This window comes from Desmodus rotundus, chromosome 6, assembly GCF_022682495.2.
Source record: "Desmodus rotundus isolate HL8 chromosome 6, HLdesRot8A.1, whole genome shotgun sequence".
NCBI classification, from domain to species: Eukaryota; Metazoa; Chordata; class Mammalia; order Chiroptera; family Phyllostomidae; genus Desmodus; species Desmodus rotundus.
The window spans coordinates 114,301,227-114,316,012 of record NC_071392.1 but is presented as its reverse complement, the minus strand read 5'-3'; the positions used below and the strand labels follow the sequence as shown (position 1 = coordinate 114,316,012).

Below are 14,786 nucleotides of genomic sequence, written 5' to 3'. Positions count from 1 at the left end.
AGCAGCCACTCTCCTGGTCAGTCAGCAAGTCCTCCTACCAGCAAAAAAGATATGGCTTGCCGAAGGCTCAGATCATGGTTAGCATTTTTTAGCAATAAAATATTTTGTAATTAAGGTATGTACATTGTTTTTTTAAGGCCTAATGCTATTTATTGCATAATTAATAGGCTACAGTATAAAGTTAACCTTTATACTATCGGGAAACCAAAAAGTTCATGTGACGTTGTATTGCTTTATCGTGGTGGTCTGGAACTGAACCCGCAGTGTCGCTGAGGCACAAGCCTGTGAACGCCTTTCTAACTGCTACTCAGACCGAGGCATCTAACGTGGCCAGTGGCCAGGGGCTGCCACATTCTAATTACAACCCCCCTCATTCTCCCAAAGGTGACTACTATCCTGGCTTTATGGAAGTTATTTCCTTGCTTTTCTTTATTATTTCCCACTTGTATTTGCATCCGCAGCACTATAGTTTAATTTTGTCTCTGAACTTTTTATAGATGGAATTATTATGATATGCATTTTGTTCTTTCAGTATTTTTTTAAGAATCCATATTGTTTTGTGTAGCTGTAGTTGGCTCATTTTTTATTTTATAATGTCTGTGTATCGAGTACACTAACCATGTATTGATTCTATTGATGACAGGCACTTTGGTTGTTTATAGCCCATGTTACAGATGGTGCTGCCATTAACATGTGGGTGTGAATTTTGATGTGTACAGACATGTGTTTCTCTAGGGAATCCGCCCCGAGGAATGACATTGCTGGGTCATAGGATGTTTGTGTCTTCAACTGTACCAGATAGTGCCAAAGTCTAGTCTCACCTGGTTGGATCCGTTTTCAGTGTACTTGTTTTACATCCTCACCAACACTACTTGGTATTGTTAAACTTATATTTTAGCTGTTCTTAAAGATGTGATGATACCTCATTGTGGTTTTAATTTGCATGATTTGCATGAGTGTCTTCCTCATTGTTAGGTTGAATATCTTTTAATGTGAATGTTGGTCTTTTGGATATCCTTTTTGTTGTGGTGCCTAATTCACATCTTCTGCCTGTTTTTCTTCTGTATTTTTATTTCTTTACTCATTTGTATGGTCTAAATCAGGAGTGTCAAACTCATTTTCACCAGGGGCCACATTAGCCTCAGGGTTGCCTTCAGAGGGCCGAATGTAATTTCAGCTCCTTAACAGTTAAGGAATAGTTACATTTATACAGTCCTAAAATTATTTCAGCCCTCTGAAGGCAACCACGAGGCTGATGTGGCCCCCCGGTGAAAATGAGTTTGACACCCCTGGTGTAGATACAAGTTCTTTATTGGCTATATGAGTTGCAAACATCTTCTCCAACTCCATAGATAACTTGTCCTTTTTTATTCCATTAATGGTGTCTTTTGCTGAACAGAGGATCTTAATGTAGTTCAGTTCATTAATTTTCTTTTTGAAGGATTATTTTTTAAGTTTATTATATTTAAACACATTATTCTGTGTCTCAGAAATAGACATGTTTGCTTAAAGTTATATACTTTTCATTATTTTTTCAGGTTTTCGCTTATAGTTTACTTTCTCATTGGCAGTGTCTGAACCTTTTGAAACCATTTTCATTCCCACCAGCAGTGTATGCATGATTTCCCAAAACTTTGTCAGAACTGGAGCCTGGGGATCAGTTGTGCCAGTGTAGTAGACCTCCTCTGTTCATTAGTGAGTGGTTTATCTAAGTTTACCTGTGGGGCCAGAGAGAAATTTGTTGCATCGTTTTAAGAATGTAGCAGTTAATAAACATAATTGCAAGCTTAATACTAAAAATTTTCTTTAGCTTTTGATTCTGAGGAGCATTTCCAGCCAGTAGGGAAAATAGATAAAGATGGAAAAAGCTGTTTTCTTTTTGATTAATTTAAGTCAGCCTGATTTGAGCTTAAATTAATGAAAATAAATTGATGAAAACTTAATATAGTAGATAAAGGGACCCATGAAATTGATGAGTTAGATATTTGTGGATTTCCCTTATAAATTTCTGATATATTTATAAGAGGGAAAACCATGATTTTTACCTGCCCTCTTCACATACTTTTATTCAAAGAAGAGGACATTCTGTCCCAAATTATCTCCGCAACTCTTCTCTCCAAACTCCAGTATTTATTCATACTCCTTCCTAGTTTTGAGGTGTGAGGTAGCTGCTGAGTTTTCCTTGGGAATGGGTGGAATTTAATTCTGAGACTCTACAGCAGCACCAGCACCGGTTGGAAGAAGCATTTGTTGGATGAAGACTTGGAAGGGAGCCCTCCTCTGCACTCTAGCTTCGTTCCCACTGTCTTCTTTCAGTTCGGATCTTCATCATTTTCACTTCTGTCATAGTCTAACTCTTCTTCCTGCCTCCAGACTTCCCACGTTTAACAGAATGAAATTCCTAAAACTAGTCATTCCCCTGACTACAGAGACTCCAGAACAATCAAAGTCTTAATCCATCAGCACACAGTGTCTTATCTGCCCTCTTGCTAGAGAGATCTCTAGCCGCCTCACGTACCCAATTCCCCACATACCTACTGAAATGCGTGGTTTCTTTGAGTTTGGAATGCTCTTCTCCTTAGCTCATCCCATTATCTAGAACTCCCTCCTTTCACCCCACTGCCAACCCATTAGCCTACTAGCTAGCGTCTTTTGTTTATTTATTTTTTAATTTAAAATTTTTTAAACTAACATCTTTTAAAACTCAGCTCCTTACTTTGTCCTCCATGCCCTCTTTTCTCAAACTTAATGACTTAGATGCCTTCTCCTCGCAGCTCCTTTTCTCTCTGTGCCTCGTAGTATAGTAGATTTGATTTTCTCCCCTACTCCGTTCAGCTCTTTGAGGGCAGGTTCCTGTTTCCCACTCCCAGTAACTACCCTCCCACCCCCAGAATAGCATGGTGTAACTTATAGGAGGCACCTCATAAATGTTAAATGAATGATTGGATGCAAAGTTTTATCTAACTTTCTTGATATATGTATGAAAATAACTTGCTGAGAAAGGTTGGTTAGAAGGGAGAAGCAGTATACATTTAGAGGTGACTGCTGAGCTTGGAGGATTTTGTAGGGTTTTGCTCACCTGAGTTTCCCTTGGCCATCACAGAAGGATGCCCTGCAGTGGTCTCGCAGTCCGGCTGCAGTGGAGGGAGAAGAGCCAGAGGACACAGCTGATGTGGAGAGCTGTGGGTCTAATGAAACCAGCACTGTGAGTGGTGAAAATGATGGTAAGTGCCCTTAACAAGGTGGGTGAAGAACCACACGCAGTTGCTAAGGACTAACTTATTTATTTCCCTCCCTTCCAGTATCACTTGATGAAACATCTTCAAATGCATCCTGCTCTACAGAATCTCAGAGTCGGCCTCTTTCCAATCCCAGGGACAGCTACAGAGCTTCCTCACAGGTAGGGAGGAGAGTTGGTGACCAGGCTGGGGGATAAGTGAGGCCAGGCAGAGACAGGACTCTTCCCTCTGCGGTTAACTGTGGGCGTGTTTGCAGAGTAGAGAAAATCAGTTTGGTCTCTACCTGTTAGTACCCCTTAAAAGTGGGTCGTAGAAAAAGTGGGTCATAGGTCTGAGAGCAGAGTGAGTTGTTTTTTTTCTTTACCATGGCTGGATAATCCAGGGAGAAGTAGAACACAGTGCAGAGTGGGGAGAACGTGAGCCTGGAAGTCAGTGGTTTGAATTATGGCCCTTTCACTCACTAGGTTTGGGTCTTATCTGTAAATGGGGATAATGATAGATTCTTTCCAGCTTGGGTGATGCATGGCACAAGGGCTGGCACCTGGCCCAGTAACAGTCAGTGCTGCTGTCGGCGTTATCTGCCCAAGCCGGTTGAATACAAACTCGGTTTTACAAGACAGTGAGTGGAGACGTAGTTGAGAGGGACTGCTGCTGTGGCCCTGCGGGTGACTCGGGCTCTTTCTGTATTCCCTCTGGGAATATAGGCAAACAAGCAGAAGAAAAAGACTGGGGTGATGCTGCCTCGAGTTGTCCTGACTCCTCTGAAGGTAAACGGGGCCCACGTGGAATCTGCATCAGGTATGTGTAAACTCTTGATAGTGGTGCTCCTTCCTCAGGTCCTGGGCACCTGCCTCCCTCTGGCAGCAGTTTCTGATCTCTAGGTAGTGCGATGCCAGTAGAGTCAGGAGCCCCTCCTCTAGCAGGCAGCACGCTGTGGTGGTGAGACCTGACCTAGGTGCCGGTGCTGGGCTCTGCTGTGCCCTCCCATTTGCCTCACAGGGCGGTCATGAGGGTCCAGTGAAGGAGTGTGCAGGTGCTTGTAAAAGGTGCAGTGCTGTACACCCTGAGACAGCAGTTCAGCATTCTCACGTGATATTTTAAAGCCAGCCCATCCAGTGTTGAGCTCTCACAGCCCAAGGCTGGGCCATGGAAGCACCTAGTATTGCTGCCGCATCTCAGGGAGAGCTGGGAGAAGTAAGCTTGTCTGGGAGACATGGGCGTGGCGGGTGATACTTTTGACCAGTGGAATGCTGTGCCTTCAGGGTTCTCGGGCCGCCACGCTGATGGCGAGAGCGGCAGCCCGTCCAGCAGCAGCAGCGGCTCTCTGGCCCTGGGCAGCGCTGCTATTCGTAGCCAGTCCGAGGTCGCCCGGGACCCTGCCCCGCTCCTGAGAGGCTTCCGGAAGCCAGCCACAGGTGAGTGGCTTGGCACTCATTTTTATGCCTGTAAAGGGGGCCCCACAGGCCAAGTGACATGAAGTCTACCCTGTTTCTTTTAGCAGTTTATCTTGGGTGGCCCTCTATTTTTTGTTTGTTTTCACCTTGCATTCTGCCTATTCCATATGCAGACCTTCTCTGCTAGACTGTGAGAGAACTCCTTGTGGGCAGAGATGGTGCCACATTGCTCCTTGTCTGTCCCTGCAGGGCCTAGGCTGTGCCTGCCATGGTTGCACTGCTTAGTCAGCGTTTGAGGGAGTGAAAACTGCTTCTGAGCTTCTCAGTGAAGAATTCCAACATCCATTTTCTTTTTTGATAACGTCCTGGTACATTTGTCCTCAGCATTTTAGTGTCTGTCAGATGCCCTTTCTACAACCCAGTCAGCATGTCGAAATGGAAGCCTAAGTTGAACTTGGAAGATGCAAATACATTCAGTAGTGTGCACCTCCCAAACCCTGTAGGGCTCCTTGCAAGGCCGGTATGCTGTTTGCTCTTCCAGGATTTATATGTCAAAGCCCACGTGCAGGCTTTTTGTAAGTGGGTCACAAGAAACCATTAAGAGGACTCATTTTGGCTTGTGAAAATTAGAATAAAACATTGCCCAAGTGGGAAGTAAGTCTGCTTTTCCAGCTGATCAGCATTGCTAAATCTGAGGTCTCACAGGTCTCTATTCTAAGTGATTTTTTAAAAGTAAAAGTAACATTTGCTGAGGCTTCTGTGAGAGGTATTGACATTTTAGTGGGCTTTAAACAACTCTTAGTACCTTCCTGCACAGAGATCATACCCCTCAGTGCATTCACAACGAGGCTTCTGCAGATTTGCCCATAGTATGCTTACTCGATTTGCTTTAAACAACTTCCATCATTTCACCAGTTGACTTGTGGATCCTGTTCTCCAGCTTTGGAGGGAAGGTCAGAGCCTGCCCCCTGCCTGGTTCTCTGTGGGAAGAGTGTCCTCTTCAGGCTGTGACACAGCCTGGTACAGTCTTGTCTGAGAGGAAGCAAGCCCAAGTGCACTCTCAGGCTTGATGGCAATGGAAAAAATAACTGACATGCAGGTTCGGGTGGACTGATAGTTGAGCAGATTGTGTGCCGATGAGTTCTGGGTGGCTTGGTTGCTGCCGCCAGAGATTTTTTCCCCTCAGTTAGCATTTGTTTTTTTGCTTTAAGAAGCTGAGAATCTATACCTTGCTTTTTACTGCTTCAAAAATCACAGGTCAAATGAAGCGCAACAGAGGGGAAGAGATAGATTTTGAGACACCTGGGTCCATTCTTGTCAACACCAACCTCCGGGCCCTGATAAACTCTCGGACCTTTCATGCCCTGCCATCCCACTTCCAGCAGCAACTCCTCTTCCTGCTGCCGGAAGTGGACAGACAGGTACGGATAGGTAACCTCCCCTTTGCTTCTCTCTGGGCTCCTGTTGTCTTTGTAAGTTTTTTATTTATTGGATTCTTTGCCTGACCCTTCTAGGTGGGGACAGATGGCCTGCTGCGTCTCAGCAGCAGTGCACTGAATAATGAGTTTTTCACCCATGCGGCCCAGAGCTGGCGGGAGCGCCTGGCTGATGGTGAGTAGAGGTTCTCATCTCTGGTGGCTTGAGAGGTGCCTGCCATGGGTGGTGTCACTGGTCTCCTGGTATTTAAAACTCAAACACTCATTTTCACCAATCTCTTCTTTTTTTTCCCAAGGGATATTTAGTATAAGGCAGGCTTTCCTCACAATACTAATAAATGTGGAAGGTGTTGATGTGCTCCGTAGCTCTAAAGAAGGTTCAGTGTTAGGGCTTTCACTACTTCGTGTGTGTATATATCCATCTGCATGGCCTCTCCATTATTAAAACTGTCCACTCCTTTTTTCCCCAGTAAACATAAAGTGTTGTCCAGATGGGTGGAAGAAAGTGCACCGTGACATTGACCCTCACATTAATCTTCATTAGATGCTCTATTTTAGACATCATCACTTGGAGTGATTATTAGCTTTTCCTAATGTAATTTTGTGGGGAAGCAACAAGGGGGGTGTCTTGGGAGGCCCCTGAGATGCCTTCCAGGTTCATCGATTCATTAGGAGGACTTACAGCACTCAGTATAGTCTTCTTTGTGGCTATAGTTCATTACAGCAAAAGAATGCAGAACAAAATCAGCAAAGGGAAAAGACAACCGGGGTGAAGTCCAGGGAAACCAGGAGCAAGCTTCTAAGGTCCTCTCCTAACGGAGTCACGCAGGATGCACACTCAATTCCCCCACCAACGAGTTGTGACAACATGTGGGAAATGTGGTCTACCAGGGAAGCTTATTAAAGACGTGGTGCCTAGGGTTTTATTGGGAGCTAATCATGTAGCATGCTTGTGCCTGGCACATACCCAAATTCCAGATTCCCCAACAGAAAGCAGGTGCTTGTCATAAACTCTTGTTTATAGAAACAGTTTAGGCAAAGTGAGCCATTCATATCAGTTAGGGGGTAGGAACCCTCCCCAAATCCAGGTTCCTAGATGTCAGCCAAGGGCCAACCTTGTAAGCAGGCCTTTCGAAGGGTATGCAGTCAGGCCTGCTAGGTTAACTTTTTTCTGCACAGAAAGAAAGAATGGTTCTTTTGTTCGGTTGGTTTTTGATTTGCGTTTTTGAACAGTGTGTTGTTGCCTGCTGTTCTATGACTAATCACCCTAGGGAAGAATGAATTTCCCTTGTAACAGGCATGTTAGTTCTATCCTGAGTGAGAACATGATGTTAGAGATTCTTTGGAGGAGACGGGAACCAGCGAGGGTAGAAAAAAAAAATCTCTAAACTCACCAAAGTCACTGAAAACTGAGGAGGTAGAGCTGCTTTCCATAAGACACATGAGTATCCTGAATGCGTGTGCTCAGAAAGATTGACTTCTCCCCAGGTGAATTCACTCATGAGATGCAAGTCAGGATACGACAGGAAATGGAGAAGGAGAAGAAGGTGGAACAATGGAAAGAGAAATTCTTTGAGGACTACTATGGACAGAAGTAAGGCACTTGGTTGCTGTGAGTGTTGGTCCAGCTTTTGGGGGATAAAGACACAAAGTCATGCATACTTCTGGGTTGGATGGGAGTGTGGAGATTGCATGACTTGGCTCATTTAGCTTAATGCCATTCATAGGGAAGCTCCCAGGGGTTTTCCTATGGTTAGTACTGTATACTGCAGATGTATTTTGTTCCGAGATACCTAATATCTGGGTGTCATTCATAGAAAGAAAATAGATGGGACTTCTCTGCTCTATAACTGATGGTGTACATTTGATTTGCAGATTGGGTTTGACAAGAGAAGAGTTGTTGCAGCAGAACGTGGGCCAAGAGGAGGCTGGAATCAAGAGTGACTTGCGTGTCTCAGGTGAATCAGCACGGCCACAGCGTGGTCCAGCCACCCGGCAGCGAGACGGGCATTTCAAGAAACGCTCTCGGCCAGATCTCCGAACCAGAGCCAGAAGGAATCTGTACAAAAAACAGGAGCTAGACCAAGGAGGGATTATAAAAGATGCACAATCTGTGGCACCAGACATCCCCCTCTACAAGGATGGGGAGGCTAAGACTGACTCAGCAGGGGTGGGCAGTCCCCACCTGCCTGGCACATCCTCTGCAGCACCTGACCCTGAGGGTCCCAGATTCATGGTGGAAAAGGGGGCTTCTCGGATCCAGGCCGATCCAGACGACCTGGCACGGGCCTCTGCCTCTCCAGACAGAATTCCCAGCTTGCACCAGGAGACTGTTGATCAGGAACCTAAGGATCAGAAGAGGAAGTCCTTTGAGGAGGCAGCCTCTGCATCCTTTCCCGAAAAGAAGCCCCGGCTTGAAGACCGTCAGTCCTTTCGTAACACAATTGAAAGTGTTCACTCCGAAAAGCCACAGCCCACCAAAGAAGAGCCCAAAGTCCCGCCTATCCGGGTAGGAGACGCCTTCCCCTTGAGGGCCAGGAGATGTGTGGAGCCCCCTTGCTGGGCCCTTGTGTTGATTATGTGGGTGTGTAGAGCCCTCTATGAGAGAGCCATTCCTGAGACCAATTTGACAATCAGGGGAATGAGGTTCTGTCCTGCTGCACTTGCTTGTTCACTCTGCTGACGTTATCTCTAGAGGTCAGACTCGTGTGGGGTTTTGCACTTTTTTGTTAGGTGGTGGTAGATTCTTTGTATAGTGGCTCACATGGTCCCACCAGAAAGTGAATTCAGAAGTGCAGCATGTAACATCCCTCAAGCAGAACCTTTTTGGAATGGTGTGGTATTGTGGACAGGCGCTTGACCACAAGGATTTAATTTTTAAGAAAAATGGTTTGATTGTCTAGGCCATAGCCCCTAAGCTATTAGAATCCTAATTTCACTTTACAGTGTCTAGGTGTAAACACCCAGTCAATTAAAACTGTTTTCTAATTCTTCTTTTGCAGATACAACTTTCACGTATCAAACCACCCTGGGTGGTTAAAGGTCAGCCCACTTACCAGATATGCCCCCGCATTGTCCCCATCACGGAGTCCTCCTTCCGGGGCTGGACTGGCGCCAGGACCCTCGCAGACATTAAAGCCCGTGCTCTGCAGGTCCGAGGGGCGAGAGGCCACCACTGCCATCGAGAGGCGGCCACTACTGCCATCGGAGGGGGGGGTGGCCCGGGTGGAGGTGGCAGCAGGGCCACCGATGAGGGAGGTGGCAGAGGCGGCAGCAGTGGTGATGGTGGTGAGGCCTGTGGCCACCCTGAGCCCAGGGGAGCCCCAAGAACCGCTGGAGAGTGTGCGTCAGATCTACAGCGAACACAACTACTGCCGCCTTGTCCTCTAAATGAGGAGCACACCCAGGCTGGAACTGCTGCACCCAGAGCCAGGAGGGAGCATGTGGCCCCTCTTAGAGGGGAGAAGAGCTGCCCGCTACAGAGGGCGCCAGACACAAGCGGCCCAGAAGATGCCTCCCAACTCCCCATTGCCCCTACTGGGGACCAGCCATGCCAGGCTTTGCCCCCATATTCCTCCAAAACCCCAGCACCCGAGAATACAGTTGAGCAGCCTCTGTTGCATCTAGATGTTAGAACTGAATGTGAGTCTGGTACCACTTCTTGGGAAAGGGATAATGAGGAGCAAGGACCCACTCTCCCCACCAACAGTGGTCCTATTCAATCTCTGGTGGGGGATGTTGTATCAGAAGACAGAACTGGCCAGGCTCTGGACAGTGACAGTAATGCAACCATGAAGGATCCTGTGAATGTGACCCCCAGCTCTACCCCTGAATCATCATTGGCTGGCTGCCTAGAGGACAGACAATCTGATGATGAATTAGGACTTGGTGACTCATGCCAACCCATGAGGGAAAGTGCTACTAGAAAAGAAGACTTGAAAACCGAGGCCCTTGTCTCTGATGGTGCTGCTCTTTGGATGTCTAACCTGTCAAATGAGGAGGCAGTGAGACAGCCCGAACCAGGCTTCAAAGAGAACATTCCACCTGTTGAGCCCCAGGTCGGAGAGGAGTGGGAGAAGGCTGCTCCCCTCATTCCTGCATTGCCTGAGGGGTTGACAGCTGAGGAGGGTCTAGATCTGCCCAAGTGTCCTTCACTCTGGGCAGTGACATCTCGGGGCTGCGTTGACAGCACAGGCAACTGCAAACAGGTGGATGATGACAAGCGGAAAATCAATGGAGACTCTGAAGCACTGAGTCCTCACAGCGAGTCCACAGACACAGCCTCTGACTTTGAAGGCCACCTCTCAGAGGAGAGCAGTGAGGCTGACCCCAGTGAAGCCATGGTGTTGAAGAGGTCCTCAGTGGTGGACAAGGAGGGGAAACGCGACTGGGACCGCTCTGCTGTTCTCTCCAAGGTGAATGGTGACCAGAGTCTGGTTACAAGGACAGACAGGATCGCTGCTTCTCAGAGCTGGGTGTCTCGAGTATGTGCAGTTCCCCAGAAGATCCCAGATTCCCTATTGCTGGCCAGTACCGAGTACCAGCCGAGACCCGCATCCCTGGGCAGGCCTGGATCCTCAGTGGAGGCCACTAACCCACTCGTGATGCAGTTACTGCAGGGCAGCGTGCCCCTGGAGAAGGTTCTTCCTCCAGCCCTCTGTGGCAGCAAACCCGAAAGCCCACGACTCCCACTTGCGAAAGAGCAGCGGATGGGATCTCTGCGAGATGCTGGGAGTAGCAGTGGCGTGGTTGGCAGGGGCAGCCCTGACAGCTGTGAGGCAAACACTGGTCTTGCCAGGCTGGAGGCCACCCAGACTCCAGGAACACCCCAAAAGATTTCCAAGACGGTCCCAAGTTCAGACATCCTGTATCCAGTGACAAATCTGAGGGCTGCCTTTGGGAAAGTAGAAGTGGATTCCAAAGAGTATTTCTCTCCTTTCAGTTTTAAAGAACAAAAGGAAGGCCGTGATCTGCCCCAGTGCAGTAATTCAAATACTGCCCCAGGCACAAATCCAGGAAATCTCACTACCTCCAGAGCCCCTTGTTTCTCATCTCCAAATGCAGTCTCCGTGGGTCCTAATCAGACAAGTCGGGCCCTGGGTGATCAGAACAGTGCCGGAAGCCAAGGGAAGAAGCTCTTTGGCTCTAGGCACCTGGCAGCAGCCCTTCAGTGCCCTCGGCCTATGGAGCCAACACCGCTGCCCGCCGATGCCCCTCCTGGTTTTCCCAGTAGGAAGTTGGGGACAAGTAAAATCTCTGTGTCTGGTGGGGTGCAGACTGCCAGGGAGGACTGGGCTCCAAAGCCACCGCCTGCCTCGGTTGGCAGCATCAAGAGTGAGAAGACTTTTGTGGGAGTGCCTCTCAAGGCGAATGCAGAGAACAGAAATGCAGCCGGGCCTGGTCCTCGGGATCTGGTGGATCACTTGCAGGCAATGCCCTTTGTCCTTGACCTGCCCTTCTGGAAATTGCCCCGAGAGCCTGGGAAAGGGCTCAGTCAGCCTCTGGAGCCTTCTTCTATCCCCTCCCAACTCAACATCAAACAGGCATTTTATGGGAAGCTATCCAAACTCCAGCTAAGTTCCACCAGCTTTAATTATTCCTCCAGCTCCCCAACCTTTCCCAAAGGCCTTGCTGGAAGTGTGGTGCAGCTGAGCCACAAAGCTAACTTCGGTGCGAGCCACAGTGCATCACTTTCCTTGCAAATGTTCACCGACAGCAGCACAGTGGAGAGCATCTCGCTCCAGTGTGCGTGCAGCCTGAAAGCCATGATCATGTGCCAGGGCTGTGGTGCATTCTGTCATGATGACTGTATTGGACCCTCAAAGCTCTGTGTATTGTGCCTTGTGGTGAGATAATAAATTATGGCCATTGGAAAAGTTGTATATTTAGTGTGTGTATTTTGATAATGATTGATCTTGAATCTGTATACAGAATATCATGGATATATAGACTCTGTCTCTTGAGGCAGGAGCACTCTTGCCTCTCCCTAAAATTTATAGTGCTAAAGGCCCTCTCTGTCACTTACCAACCTTCCCATCTTGTTGGAGGGGTTTCCCACAGGGCAACTTGTTGGGCTTCTCAAGCCCAACCGGCCAGCTGAGCCTTCATGTAGACAGTTAGAGCCTGGTGCGGCGTCCGGGAGCCTGCCTGACACCCAGAGGGTCTTGAAACTGAAGAAGGAAGGTTGTGTTCTCCATGGAGGGAACTAACCTACCCAAACTAAGTAGAAATGTTAGTCTTCCACTGCTCCCTCCCCCCCCCACCTTTCCTTAGGCTTCTGGGGGAGCTGTGTTGGAGAAGAAGAATCAGCCCAGGGCTAAGGTAACTCCCTGCATTGCCCACCAGGGGGCTCAAGCACCTGCTGACCTCAGGGTCAGGGTTCATCCTGATGCCAATTGATGGAGCCCTTTTGACCTTTGGTTCTGTTGCTGAAGCAAATTTGGGACTTTGCTGTCTCATTACAATCCACTGGCCCACAAGAGCTTTTTGGAACCTTGAATAGACCTGCTTGGACAACGGGGTCAGGTGTAAGGTTGTCTGTCTGAAAATGCCATCTGTAGACCTTGTGAGTCAGATGTCCAGATGCTCGGCAGGTGAATGCCTGCCTGACATGCTCCTTGTCACTTTGGACTCACGGGAATGGGCATCTCCACGCACCTGTGTATGTGAAAATCATTTTACATTTCAAAGCAGTGTGTGTTTCTTATTTTTATATTTTTAACTCTTTATCCTTGGATGTATAAAGTGAATTTTTGGGCTTCTGTAAGTATGCTCTATGCACCTCTAATGTTTTATCATGTATTTATATGTTGTACACAGTACTGGCTGATTCTGTAAATGGATGTATTGTACAGAGAACATGAACGTCTCGCCCTTACTTTACGTCTTGGGCATCATTGCATTAAAATGGTGTAATAGACTTTTCTCCACCTGTGTCAGAGCCACTGCATGCTGTGCTGCCCGACCTGAGGGTGGAGTGATTGACTTGTGATCTGCCAGGGTGGTCTGGTGCCTTGTCTTGGGTTACCTGGTGGACCTGCTGTAGCCTGCGGAGCCGCAGTCAGCCTGCCTGCCCGCTACTGAGAAAATGTGTCTTGCTCCTCACATCTCTTCTCCAGTCTTCACTGGCTGCTCACTGCCATATGTGACACATCACCACCACCAGTGTTAAGTGTTTCTGAATTCAAGGGTGAGTGCCCTGGGCAGCCCCCAGATGGGCCTTCTAGACCTAGCTCCAGGGCCACCACCTGTCAGCAGTACCTGGGACCATGCTCTCCTGGGGCCACAGGGCTCCTTTTGACATACTTTTGACAGTAGGTTGGGGAAGAAACAGCCAGGCCTGCTGCCTGCCTCTCCTAACACATTTCTAACAAATAGATGTCTCTGTAGTTGTCTTTCCTCACCCTGCTTCCTGCCTTATTTCTTGTACCTTGACTTGTTGCAGAGTTGTGTGAGCGTTTCTGTGTAAAATACAAAATCGGTGTGACTGCAGCAGATCTCATTTCATCTGAAAGGTCTTTTTTTTTTTCCCCTCCCATTTCATCCAGTGTGGCATTCTTGTCATCTGAAGCCTGAGTGAGAAGTTGGCAATGTGGTGGTGATTTAAATGCAGTATTGGCCAAATCCAAGTTGTCAACTTCAAGAGTCTTTACCAAAGACAGGGAGCAGAGGCCCAAGTGTGTTTTTGATCCTCTTCTTCCTTCTGCTATGACCTCTGGGGCCACTCTAGGGTACAGTCTGCAACTGGTCTGGTCCATGGGGCTGCCCATGGAAAGCACTGCTCTTGTATGTCTCTTGTGGTATTGGAGAAATAAACCTGTACAACCTGCGCTGTGGTCTTGCTCATCTTCTGTGGCTGCCCCACGGGGGTGGGAAGGAAGGTCAGGCTGGAGTGTAGAAGCAGCATTAAAGGGGCAAGTGCCAGCTCGCTCACCTTGGCTCTGGGGCTCGTGATGTTGTGTGGAGCTCTTCTGTGCACTGAGAACTGAAAGCACAACTTGTCAGTTTCACGCGTCTTTAGACTCTGCGTGATGTGGCAGACTTTCCCGTGGTGTGCACTGGAAAGCAGAAATTAAAGTGATAAGGATGCTCATCTCAGCTGCCTCTGTGAGACTGAGATTGCCCAAGAGCTTCCTAATGGCTGATGATCTGTGGGGAATGTGAACAGTTCCCACCTTGAAAAGCCATAAACACAGCGCCTCTGCACAGCAGCAGGCAGCAGCGAGGGAGGAGTTGGCACAAGGTGGGGTCTGACGCTGCTTAGGCGAGGCTGAGTGCATGCCAGCCTCCAGGGGTTGACTTCTCAGTCCCCAGACTTATCTGGGGCACTTAAATACATGATTTTGTGCTTGGCAGGATCTTAGTATACAAATATGCCAAAAGTTAAAAGAATTGTGATGGGAAGTAAAGATGAACTAAGAGAAGGATCCGTCAACTTGTTTCCCGTGAACTGGAGAAAACAGGCTTTGTGTGGTGGGACGCCTTTGGAGGCAGTTCAGGCTGCAGCTTTGTGGTTCTGCTGTTACAGGTGCAGTTGGAGAAGTTCTGGTTGGGCTCTGGTGACTGGGCAGCCGCCTGGTGGTGAGGATGTGTAGGTGTGCCTTCCTGTCACAACCTGTCCACACAGTCTGCTGCGGGAGTTTAGAATCCCTTAGGATCCAGAGGTGATCTCATCAGGGAGGCAGAACACTGCAGTGGGTCAGAGGACAGGCCCTGCA

At 48.1% G+C, this 14,786-nt stretch overlaps 1 protein-coding gene across 2 annotated transcripts in view; it reads left to right on the top strand.

Annotated features, from left to right (window-relative positions):
• The window catches only part of ASXL1 (ASXL transcriptional regulator 1), a 76,065-nt gene extending 62,173 nt beyond the window's left edge, over positions 1-13,892 (top strand). The window contains exons 4-12 of one of the 2 annotated variants that reach the window (XM_045194551.2): positions 3,104-3,224; positions 3,303-3,400; positions 3,944-4,037; positions 4,502-4,654; positions 5,891-6,054; positions 6,148-6,244; positions 7,558-7,663; positions 7,945-8,578; positions 9,072-13,892. In XM_045194551.2, the coding sequence (XP_045050486.2) occupies positions 3,104-3,224; positions 3,303-3,400; positions 3,944-4,037; positions 4,502-4,654; positions 5,891-6,054; positions 6,148-6,244; positions 7,558-7,663; positions 7,945-8,578; positions 9,072-11,924 (4,320 nt within the window). In that variant the 3' untranslated portion in view covers positions 11,925-13,892. The remainder of the gene's footprint in view (positions 1-3,103; positions 3,225-3,302; positions 3,401-3,943; positions 4,038-4,501; positions 4,655-5,890; positions 6,055-6,147; positions 6,245-7,557; positions 7,664-7,944; positions 8,579-9,071) is intronic. The other variant, XM_053926208.1, reaches the window with a different exon arrangement.
• Positions 13,893-14,786: the final 894 nt, after the last annotated feature.